Source organism: Cryptomeria japonica, unplaced genomic scaffold (genome assembly GCF_030272615.1).
Source record: "Cryptomeria japonica unplaced genomic scaffold, Sugi_1.0 HiC_scaffold_683, whole genome shotgun sequence".
Lineage (NCBI taxonomy): Eukaryota > Viridiplantae > Streptophyta > Pinopsida > Cupressales > Cupressaceae > Cryptomeria > Cryptomeria japonica.
The window spans coordinates 54,654-66,862 of record NW_026729474.1 but is presented as its reverse complement, the minus strand read 5'-3'; the positions used below and the strand labels follow the sequence as shown (position 1 = coordinate 66,862).

At 42.4% G+C, this 12,209-nt stretch overlaps 2 protein-coding genes and 1 non-coding gene across 3 annotated transcripts; 1 reads left to right on the top strand and 2 right to left on the bottom strand.

Moving 5' to 3' along the window:
- The first annotated feature begins 5,489 nt into the window (after nucleotides 1-5,489).
- Nucleotides 5,490-7,937, top strand: LOC131872597 (uncharacterized). The gene has a single exon (XM_059216109.1). It carries the CDS (start codon nucleotides 5,490-5,492, stop codon nucleotides 7,935-7,937), a length of 2,448 nt encoding a protein of 815 aa, XP_059072092.1.
- A 197-nt stretch (nucleotides 7,938-8,134) lies between these two features.
- Nucleotides 8,135-8,254, bottom strand: LOC131872599 (U5 spliceosomal RNA). Its single transcript, XR_009370720.1, has one exon. It is a non-coding gene; the product is annotated as a U5 spliceosomal RNA (small nuclear RNA).
- A 328-nt stretch (nucleotides 8,255-8,582) lies between these two features.
- On the bottom strand, nucleotides 8,583-8,927 carry LOC131872598 (uncharacterized). Its single transcript, XM_059216110.1, has one exon. The coding sequence runs from the start codon at nucleotides 8,925-8,927 to the stop codon at nucleotides 8,583-8,585; it is 345 nt and encodes a 114-aa protein (XP_059072093.1).
- Between the last annotated feature and the right edge of the window lie 3,282 nt (nucleotides 8,928-12,209).

Genomic DNA, 12,209 nt, shown 5'->3' with positions numbered 1-12,209 from the left:
AGAGATTCGCCATTCGGCAAGGCCTCCTACTCTCCACCAGGTCGAGAAGCCGGTGCATTCGCCTCTTCGCTGGCGCAAGCTCTGGACTTATTCTAGTCGCCTAGTTGGAATTGATTGGCCAAACTCACTCTTCAACCGAGCCAGACACAGACAGACAAACAAACAAACCAACCAACCTCACCAAACTAGACATGTTTATTAGTATCCTGTTTGCCTTGTCCAGATTGGCTCGCAAGAGGTATAGCCCTTCTAATAGTTCTCGTTGACAAATTTATAATCGCAATGAGGCCTCAAACGTAAACTCTAACTCGCAAAAAAGAAGAAGACCACCTCGTCGCGTCGATTGTTGCGTGCAGTTCGCCTGTTAGCCAGTTTGGACTCTGCGGCCGAACTTGTGAAGCCGCCAATATGCTGCATTCTAGCGATCAATCATTCCCGAGTTTTATGGCGCCCATTGGAGGCTAAGTTGAGCCACAAGTCGGCTTGAATTAAGCGTAAAAGCCGGTTCTTTGGTGCTAAAGACGCGGATCGATTCCATTTGGTGGAAGAGAAAGAGAGAGAGAGCTGAGTGCAGGCAAAAAAATCATAAGCTTTCGCGGAATAACACAAACAGGTGGCCTTGTTCATCTTCATCATCATCTTCTTCACCAGCTAAAGCATCAGCAGCGTCATATTTGGATAGGATTGGCTTGAATTTTTGGCGCCTCGCATTGATTAAAACGGCGCATAATTAACTGAATTTAATGCCGAATGTTCTATTTCTATCTGATGGCGCCCATCTGAACTAGCTAAAAAATGCCCTGTTGAAGCATTAAGAACAATCTTGTTCGAAGCAAGTCTCCACTGGCCTCCAATGGCTTAACAGAGCTTCAGCTAGTCTTAGAATGGCGGCACACAAAGAGAATCACGAAAATGGATCCATCAGGATCCAATCAGAACTGGAACTAGCCATCACAGTGCGAGAATAGAAGAGGAGAGTTTCACTTCTGTTAGCTTGTCTTAGCCGTCAGTTTGTTGATCGCATCGGGAAAATAGATTCGTGATCTACCTGCAAATGGTGTTAGGCGCAAAAGTTTCACAGGTCGCTGTTGTTGCAGTTGTAGTGGTGGTTGTTGTTGTTGCTGTTACTGCTTAGTAGTAGTAGGCGCTTTTGCTCGAGCGCAGATGCAATTAGACGCTCGCTCAAGACGACGACGATGATGATTTTGTGTGTGTCCTTGTAGAAATCGGACTTCTTATTGTATCTAGCATAATTTCGAGAGACCTTTCAAATTTGGCCTAAATCGTATGAGTTCTGTGTGCTGTGATGTGTAAAACAATCAACTGAATGTCGAGATGGAATCTCTCTGCTGAGTACAACACTTTTGGATAGCGGGTGCTTAATATCAATTCAACAGTTGTAGAGTGAAAAACAAACACAAATCATTGCATTCCATTGCAAATGGATGCAACATGATGCGAGCTGATAGTTAATGTGATGGTGGCAATATAAAATTTTCCCAATCAGATCACAGTTTTAACGCCCACTTACAAGCCCAAAGGAACGCCCTCTTCCGGTGGCTTTCAGTTGTTACTGTCCGAGTTTAGAAGTAAGCGAGATAATCTGAGCGAAAGAGGTCAGTCGACCTCTTGTTTGTTGCCGGCAGACGAATGAGATGTTTAAAGTGGTGCTACAGTAACAAAATTGCTGATTACAATATTGCACACACATACTCATACAAACAATCATCTGCTCATCGAACGAACTGGACAGCTTTAACTCCAACTTCATCTTCAACTCTTGGCTTTTGGAAGAAGAGAAGATTTTCGAGCCGAGTTACAACTTAATTATCAGTGTTGTCGGCCGAAGACTGAAGACGAGGAAATAGAAGGCCGATGAGAGAGCAAGAGAGAGAAAGAGAGAGAAACAAACAATTGCTAAATTGTTGTTCTCCATCTGAAGCGAGCTCAGCTTGCTGGCGACTCGAACTTGGCGCTCGAGTTGCAACCTTCCTGAGTTGGGCCCAAACTTGGCACCCTGATGTTAGCCAAGCATTCATCATGGCAAACGCCGCAGAACAGGTGGACGGGCAACAGGTAGCAGGTAATAGTTAACAAAGAGCAGGCTAGGAAGTAAGCCGAGCAGAGGAACTTAATGCGCTCTCGTAATGATGATGATGATATCAAAAGAACAAATCTTTTAAATTGCAACAGGCGAGGAATTGTTGTTGTTGTTGCTGGTTTTCATCAGTGGCGTTGCCAGTCATAGACAGAATGCGGCTCTTCGTAGGCAGCGGAAGAAGGCGCAGCTTATTATTTCTATTTGCTCCAAGCTGGCCCAAGTTGAATGTCATGTTGTGCGCCTAATGGACGGATTTTGTTTCACTTTCGCCCCACAGCACACAACACACACTATACACAACAGAAAGAGCGAAAGAAAGAGAGAGGGAGAGAAACAGGAATACAAATGGCGTTGCGCCACTTGTTGAATTACCGCGCCAAGTGGTTGTGTTTTTGGACTTCGTCCGGTGGAAATGGCACGTTTCTTGCGGCGATCCAACCGAATGTGTTCGCTCGCTAGCGTTAAGCGAACGGTCCCCGACAACAAGTGGTCGGCAAGCAGCGTAACAACATAATTTATGTCCCATTTCAAGTCGGCTATCCATCTCGTCCTGCTCAAGCTGGCTCTTGTTGGTTCGACAACCAGAGCTTCAAGTTGATGAGCGCCGATTTTGGAGAAGAGTCTTTGTTGCTGCTGCTTCTTAGCGGAGCGCCTTGAAACCTCCTCGACTGCAAAACTCAGCCGACATAATAAATCGTCTTATTGAGAAATCATTAATTGCAAACTAACTCGGCAAAACTTAAACTTTGTGTGCGCTATCTTTCTGGGTTTACCTTGAATTTTTACGCACATACACATACACAACCACTCAAATTCGGTTGTGAGAAGATGAGAAACATCCTCTCTCGTCTACTAAAAAAGTTTACTTGACATGACCTGTTGCAACATTCATCTTAGCCGGAGAGATAGATAGATGGATGGATGGATAGAGATCGTTTAGTTTGAGCGCCCAAATAATAAAATCTTTGTACAAACTTTAATTGGCTGAGAGGTGTGTCAAGTAGGTTTGACAGATTGCAACCTGCTGACGACTAGAAAGAGAGAAGTTTGATGAAAATTCTGTTGGATAGATTGCCCTCCAGAACGGGCTGATGGCCATTTAAAGAGATATATCAGTTTGGCGTTTTATTTTTTAAGAAGTTGTCTGCCTGTCGGAGCTGATTGCAGTTTCTGCTATCACAACGGCTCATCTAATTGTTGATTTGTAGTCCTCTCCCTCGCTCTCTCTCCCTCTCTCTCTCTTTCGTGAAGATTTGTCGCTTTAAAATTGAGCAATTGCATGCTTAATAAGATTAAGTTTGGCAACTGTCACCAAGTAATTTAATGATCTTGTTCTCGCTTCATCGAAAACAACAGCAACATCATCTGGCCAACTTTTTACTAACCTTCAAGTATTCTCTTAACTATCAATCAACAGCCACTTTCTCGGATGGACCAAATCCGCTCATGGAACCAGCAACGAGCAACTTTGCAGCGCTTCACTCGATTTCCGGCCAACAAAGTGCATACAACACGCCGCTCAACGGCTATCAATATCAGAGGCTCAAAACAATTCGATTCGGCGACTCTGCCTCGGCAAACATCGTTCAGGTGAATGAGGCCTCAAATGGATTCGTGTACATTGTCGATAGTGTCCTCCTTCAAGCCGACGATCCCGGTTACATAGTGCAAACGAGCTCCTCAACGGCCATCTCATCAAGCATGTCATCATTGTTGGGCGCCCATAATTCAGCCATCCTCGACTTCATCCACAACCTTCTGGCGCCATCTCCATTCAATATGAGCGCCCAATCAACGTTGGCTTTACTTGGAACTTTGCTTGTGCTAATCGCGGCGCTTGTTTTAATTGCAACACTACTGCTGATTAGGCGAAGCAAACAGAACAAACTCAATCAACATCGCCAACTTGAATCCGGCTTCGCCTCATCCTCGTCCGCAAATTCGGGTTCCACATCAACCACCAAGAGTCTATGAAGTACACAAATTTTTGTATGAATCAACGATATTTACCCATCTACCTATCTAATTGAGTTGAAAGCGTAAATAAATAATCAAGCAAGCTACCAATAAGAAGAAGAAGAAACTTCCACCAGCCTCTTTTGTACTGATACAAACACTGAACTGGTCCACTGGCGCCGCCTGGTGGTTGAAAACGAACTGCAAGCCAAAAATATCATCATAACAATTAATTCTTATTTACAGTGTTAAAAGAAAAACTTTATTATATTGAACTTGTAAACTGACTAATTCTCGACAAGTCGACTACTTATAAGAAGACGACTTGAAGGAGAGAGCTATGAATGAAGGATTCATTGTCGTTAATGAAGCAAACCTCCGTTTGCTCTTTTCAAGAGAGCGAAGCCGAAGAGAGAAAGACCCTAGCGAGAGAAGATCTCTATGGGAAATTCTTGAGATTACTTTAGACTAGTTTGCAAACCTTGTAAATAAGATGTATCATAGAAACAAACACAACAATAAAGTCGACTACTCTTTCGAAATTAGATTTCTAATCCAATAAAATAGTCCGAGAATGTTTTTCACCGGAAGACAGGTTTGCGGTCGACCTCTCAAATCTTCCAATCGGTTCAACTAGAGGAAATAAGTGTAAATGATCTTTTCTCCAAATGTCGACAGTTACGAGCAGTGTGTATAAGATTATCTTTCTCGACAGTGGCTAACAATCTTGAACGGGTCAAAGAGAGAGGAGAAGAGGAAAATTGCATATGAAAATATGATAGCACGATGATGCAATAACGGGAGTCAATTGTAGTCACGAGATTAAGTTTGCTAGCATTGCATTGGCTAGACGATATTCGCAAGCCGCCTGCAACGGAACAGACGCGCCTTGAATTACATCACTGCTTCTCAAAAGCTTCAACCTCGCGCGCGCTCTCTCTCTATCTCTATCTGTAAACTACCAACTCTGCGCGATTTAATCTACCATTGCGCTAAAGCCTAACCTGCTCGCTCTTGTAAACTGACGGTCTCTTTCGCTCTTTCTTTGCCAATGTGTTGTTCGCTAGTGTAGTGTAGTGTAGTGTAGAGTATTCAGTTTGTCTGTGTGTGTGTGTATGTGTGTGTGTGTGTGTGTGTGTGCTTGTATGCGCTCTGCATTGTCGTCATTGGCTTTGAGGTTCAGAATTCATTTTCCCCAGAACGTAAATAAAAAGGCGACATTTTTCTTTTAGTCGTCCATCTCGGCCTAACCTTTATTGTTATCATCTTATGATTAAGGAACACTCTACTTTTTTTCAGAAATACCTATTATAAATACAACAATTATACACTGTTCACTTAGCAAGTGAAACGGCAAGTCATAATTTTTATTATCAAGCTATTAGTGTCTCATTACACAATCATCAAAAGCAACAACACTTGACTTGATACCATGAGCGGTGGCGCTAGTGGTGGTGGAAGCAATCCAAATAGGATCAGTAGTGGTGGTGGTGGAGGTAGTAACGGTAATAGCGGTGGAAATTTAAACAACAATAACAATGCCAAAAGTCCTACTGCTCCCAAATCTAAGACCCAATCCAAATCAATGCGAATGCGAATGTTTCCAACTGTTCTTGATGACAAACTATCGTTTGGCATCTGGATGACACTCAAATCGGCCATTCAAGAAATCCAAAAGAAAAACAATGGCGGTCTTAGTTTCGAGGAACTATACAGGAATGCTTATACATTAGTCCTTCACAAAAAAGGCGATACTCTCTATGAGGGCGTCAAGGAGGTTATTCGCGAGCATTTGGAGGAAAAGATACGTATCGATGTCTTGAACTCCTTGAATAACCAATTTCTTCAAGTTTTGAATCAAGTTTGGTCAGATCATCAAACTAGTATGATGATGATTAGAGATATATTAATGTATATGGATCGCATTTATGTCCAACAATGTAATGTTGACAATGTTTATAATGTAGGCTTAAATCTATTCCGCGATCATGTAATTAATCATCCATCAATTAGAGACCATCTTCGGCACACTCTACTTATGCAAGTGACATTAGAAAGAAGGGGCGAATATATTGAGGCCCATTGGATCAAAAATGTTTGTCAAATGTTAGTACAATTAGGAATTGATAGGCGATCTGTTTATGAGGAAATATTTGAGGCACCTTTTCTGGAGCAATCAGCCGAATTTTACAGAGGCGAAAGTCAACGTTATTTGAATGAAAACTGTGCTTCAACTTATATTAGAGAAGTAGAACAAAGAATTGAAGAAGAATCTAAGAGAGCACAACGTTATTTAGACGCTGGCACAGAGCAAAAGATTGTTCATGTTGTTGAAGAGGAGCTTATAACTAAGCATATGACATCTATAGTTGAGATGGAGAATTCAGGTGTTGTTAATATGCTTAGAGATAAGAAAGTTGAAGATCTCAACTGTATGTATAGATTATTATGTAGAGTGACTACTGGCTTACAATGCATAATATCTTGTGTAAGTGCCTATTTGAGGGAACAAGGCAAAAGTCTTGTGACCGAGGAAGAAGGTGGCAAGAGTGATGCTGTTCAATATATACAAAAACTGTTAGAGCTCAAGGACCGACTTGATATATTTTTGGTAAAATCTTTCAACACTGACAAAGAGTTTCTCAAAATGATAGCCAAAGACTTTGAGTATTTTCTCAATCTAAACCCTCGCTCACCAGAATATCTGTCACTATTTATCGACGACAAACTTAAAAAAGGCACTAAAGGAATGACTGAAACAGAAATTGAACAAGTGCTTGAAAAAACGATGGTTTTATTCAGGTATTTACAAGACAAAGATGTTTTTGAACGCTACTATAAACAACATTTGGCCAAAAGACTACTACTCAACAAGAGTGTCTCAGACGATTCTGAGAAAAATATGATTTCTAAACTCAAAACAGAGTGTGGTTGCCAGTTTACTTCAAAACTTGAAGGAATGTTCAAGGATATGGCGATCTCAAACTCTACTATGGATGAGTTCAAATCGCATTGTAACAATGCTGGAGCTCATTTACATGGGGTCGATCTCAGTGTACGTGTTTTAACCACAGGATTCTGGCCTACTCAGTCAACGCCATTCAAGACTATATTACCGATCGCTCCACGTTCAGCATTTGAAGTGTTTAAAAAATTTTATCTTGCTAAACATAGTGGACGTCAGCTGAATCTTCAAGCGCAACTTGGTTGGGCTGATCTGAATGCTGTCTTCTACGGCATTAAAAGGGAGGAACCTGATCCGGCTCAGATGCCGAACACTAAGTACCTAAACGACCCCGGTGCAGAACCGAACTCTCAGTTGACTCAAGATCAACCAAGAAAACATATTATCAGTGTATCCACCCACCAGATGTGCATATTGATGCTCTACAATGAGCGCGACTCTTTCTCATGTCAAGATTTGGCCAACAAAACTCAAATACCTGAAAAGGATCTCTTAAGAGCACTCATGTCGTTAGCGATGGGCAAACAAAACCAACGTATTTTAATCAAGAGTCCTAAAACTAAAGAGATTGAACCTGATCATATATTCACAATCAACGATTCATTCACATCAAAACTGTACAGAGTAAAGATTCAGGCAATTGCTTGCCGTGGCGAATCTGAGCCAGAGCGTAAGGAAACGAGAAGTAAGGTCGACGAGGATAGGAAACACGAGATCGAAGCTGCAATAGTCAGGATAATGAAAGCCAGAAAACAGATGTCTCATTCAAGTCTTGTCAACGAAGTCACCGAGCAGCTAAGAACTAGATTCATGCCTAGCCCTGTGATAATCAAAAAGCGGATCGAGGCTTTGATCGAGCGCGAGTATCTCGCGCGAACAGATTTGGATAGGAAAACATATACCTATGTAGCCTAGATGTTCGAACGTGCTCGAATTCTTGCGCACAATATAAATTATAATAAATTACTTCCATGATCTAAAAAGAGTTGATACAGTATTCGTGGTAGACACTAGTTCGCAGATGATGGACTCACACCGTCATCTTCGCATGAACGTACCACCGTGAGGATTTTTCACAGTTGTTATCTGGTTTGTGTTAAAGAAGAAAAGTGAGCCCTCGAATGAGGGCAGAAAAATTGGGCTTTAGTGTCCAGTTAGTGACCGAGACACCATGCAATGTTTAGTAAAAGGCGAAACATTGGTAATTAAACCAGATGCCTCGGCCAGGACTACTGTATCATGTATGCGCGTGTGAATAGGTATCCTAGAAAGTTGCGCTACGCTACAGCTCCCAAAGAACAATCTATCATCAATTCTTCAATAATTATTGCTCAGATTCATGGTTTATGTTTCATGTCTGGTTTGTTTCATATATAGATGTATTAAACTTCATAGGACAATCGATTTAATCAAACGTAAGACAACCCTATCTACATATCTAATTGAATTGTCGAACAACAGAAATGGATGAAAATGACAAAATGAATAGGACGGCGGAGTTAGTCTCGATTGTTTTACATATTTGTTATATTTATTTATAACTGAAGACACAATAGTGGACTACGCCTCTTCAATAGCTGTGGCTCTAGTATAAATTAGTTGTGATCCATGCTTGGCAACAAGTTTCACGAGACCCTTCGAGTGTAACTCCCGCAGCACCTTCTTTGCTAAACTGGCTCTAACTTTCATACGCTCCGAGACAACTGATGGTGTAATAAGTTTGTATTTTGGAACTTCGCTAATTGTCTTCTCATAAGTTGCCTTATCAAAAAGAACCAGATTGTTCAACTTGTCTCTCACTTTTCCTTTTGACCACTTCTTCTTCTTAGCCTTTCCTCCTCCTGCTCCTTCCTTCTTTTTAGCCACTGGCTTGTCTGATTTTTTTGCGTCCTTCTTTGGCGGCATCTTGAATGCCTTGACCCTCTATATTTTCAAGATATTGACAATATATTAATATGATTACAATTAATTCTTCAATAATCTAAATGTTTTTATCTTTAATGCCCACGAGATATGTGGATAGATTATGACTCCACTGAAGACTATTATGAGCGGCGAGTTTCGCTTGAACGGCGTGTGTGCTGTTCTTTATTTTCAGGCGGATGCGTGCGAAAGCTCATTCTTGTCCCGCTTTGTAGATGTCGCTCGCGTCATTTGAGTGTAGCGCGCAAAATTTAAATTCTTTATCGAAACCGGAATAACACTCCTTTCTCTAAGATATCCCTTTGTAACCCAACTGGCCGCTTTCTCTTCTTTAGCCCTCTATCTTTAGCCCACTACCTCTGCCTAACTAGCTGACCCAAGTTTTCAGACCGGAGTGTGTCACTTTGTATAAATTTTACTCAATACTAGTTGTTTAAAAAGTTGCGATTATTGGGGGGCAAACAGAAAGACAAAGTTTGATTTTTATTTGATACTGAAGATTTTTCGATGCAAATATCAATCATGCCAATCAATGAACTTCTGAATTTCTCACATTTCCGTCTGCTTCTCAATTAGTTTATAATTCACCTATCGCCTAGAATTCGTCAACTTATTGTTGGTGAGCAAGTTTCAACTCAAATTAGGAACTGTAAAGATTCAATTCGTTTTAGAACTCTTTGTTTCAAGTAAAATCAAAGTCGTTTAGAAAAGGATTTGTCGATTTCAGATGTTTTTTTTTCTTCTTTTTTTGGGTTTTTCTTGTCACCCTGGTCAGATTGTGCATCGCCCGTTGTGATGATTGCGACATCTGGTAACCAGGTGGATGATTGCGAATTACCATCGAGTTGAGTGTAGTTTCCTAGCGAAGATCTTTTAGATTCACTTGGCGCCTTAGTTGTTTGTTCGGCACATTGCTGCTGCTGAGCCATCAACAGATTTGATGGTTCCCGTTGACCAACTTCTCTTGCACTCGATTCACCTGTTTCGATCACCTTGAACCTCTTTTCTTGGGCAATTCTATGCTTCAATTCAAGCATGTCGCACCAGTCGACCGGTAAAGTTGTAGGCTGCGAGACATTGTCATCATTGTTGGTTCGCGTAGTTGTTCTTACTGTTGACATGGCCGCTATTGGTATCTGACTAGCAGGAATCAGCTCCTCGCCTGCTACAGCTCGATTTGAATGTTGCGAGTTTTTACGCTCAACGGCAGCTCGAGTGGCATCTTTTAGAGAGATGTGATAAGCATATATTGACTCTTCGTCTTCGCTTGCGTCTCGTAACCTTATATCGAGAACACTCTCCTCTGGATTTCTATCATTTAGATTATAAGTCATTATTTGTGGACAATCATTTGTTATTGTAGCGTCTGGCGCTCTTTCCGTTTGGTTTGATTCATTGTTGTTGTTGTTTCGTCGATGGATAGTGCACCTAATCATGTCGGCTTTTTGCAATTCAGTATCATCATCATCTTCACCAGCAGCATCAATATCAATATCATGATCATGATTATCGAATTCAGATCGGCAATATTTACTTAGAGTGGAAGAGATGATCGGCTTTATCTGCTGCTCAATCATAGCACCTTTGCCACTACCTGGCGCCTGATAGGCATTGCTAGCTCTGCTGTTTGATTGATGCTCGTCGTCACTGTGGCGCCGCTGGCTAGACTGTTGGCGGCCAACACTGGCCAACTGGCTAGTTGTTGTTGCCGTTGTTGGCTTACTAGATCCGATTAGAGCTGTTGTTTGTCGACTAGATTCGGCCTTAGCCAGCGGCTGATGGCGACGATTTGTTTCATCGGCGGTCCTTGAACCGGTCATCGCAATGTCGCAGCTTTCTCGAGCACTGGTTGTCCTTTTAATCTCGCGGCCGCTACGCGCTGTTTGTTCCTCCTGTACACGGCTCACCTGGCCCGGTGGGAGGACACCACCACCGATAGGTTCAGTAGAGGCGACGGCGGCGGCGGCGGCACTTTTCTTGAAACCTTGTCCACTCATCCAATTGTTTGAGTGCTCGTAACTGCAACTAGGTGATAGCTCAAAGTGGCGCCTAATCGTGCCCAGCTTGATGCCTCCGCTGGCCGCTACAACAGATTTGTCGCGCGCAAACGAGACCACATCCACTATCCAGCGCAATTGGCGCCAGAATTCGTCAGCTATGGAGACCATATCCTGTAGACGGCTTACTCGGTGTTTAGTGCTTTTGAGCTCGTTTGAAGAAAATGCTTGCCGGTAGTCGTGTTGGGCAACTATTAAATCTGTCTCTAAAATGGCCGATAAACGCGAGTATTTGCCCAATAAATCTGGCTCATAAGTGCTAATGTGAATTGTTTCAAATATTTGCAATGGCAATAACATATACTCTAGATTGTTGGCTAATATATTTGATTTTTCATGCGAGGTCACCGGGCAAACGTTCTCCGCTGAAGGTATCAATAGAATGAAAGTCACTTGGCTACTCAATTCTATCAGCTCCAAATGATAGATGCGATTATTATCATCATCGTTCAATGATTGAACAATGGACAACAGTTCATCTGTTTGTTCATCATAGATAGTGGGCAGCTGAGATTTAAGTTCAGCCAACAAGCGATGCGCCGCGCTACCAACCAACCTGACAAAGGTCTCCTCGGGCAATTGATGATGAACACTGGAACTAAGCGCACTGTTTACCGTTAGTCTGCTTGCGGCCGTTGACGAGCGATTTCTGTCTCTCTTAACGGTTGTTGATGCTGTTGCTGTTGTTGTTGTTGCTAATCTTGATGCAGCTATCGCCAAATTTTGACCTTTAGTCGTTGACATTTCAAAAGATTGCAGCGAACCTCTTTGCTTATTATCATCATGGTTGCTTTCGCAATTTTTGTTATCAGCTTCGCTTTCGGCCATATCGGCATTATCGTTGCTGAAATTTAGCGTCGTCAAACAACAAGCCGACTTTTGGCTTACCGGTGACGAATTTCTCGAAGCGCTCAAACCACTTAGGCGTCCCTCATCGCGCAACGAGTTCATCAGGTTTGGATCGCTAACTGTATCGCTACCAGCGCCTTCTCTAATCAAAAGGGTGTCGCTTTTGGGGCTCCGCTCGCCTGGCGAGCTGTTGTTATCGCACTGAACAGCGGCGCCAAGATCAGAGTAGCTGTGCGTGCCTGTAACGGCGCTGGTGGCGCCGTTGTCGATAGCTCTTGGAAGGCCCCTCTTTGACAAACGTTCTAGCTGCTGCTCGCCGTCAGCAGCCTGCAAGTTTTTGCTCGACGCGGATAGACCA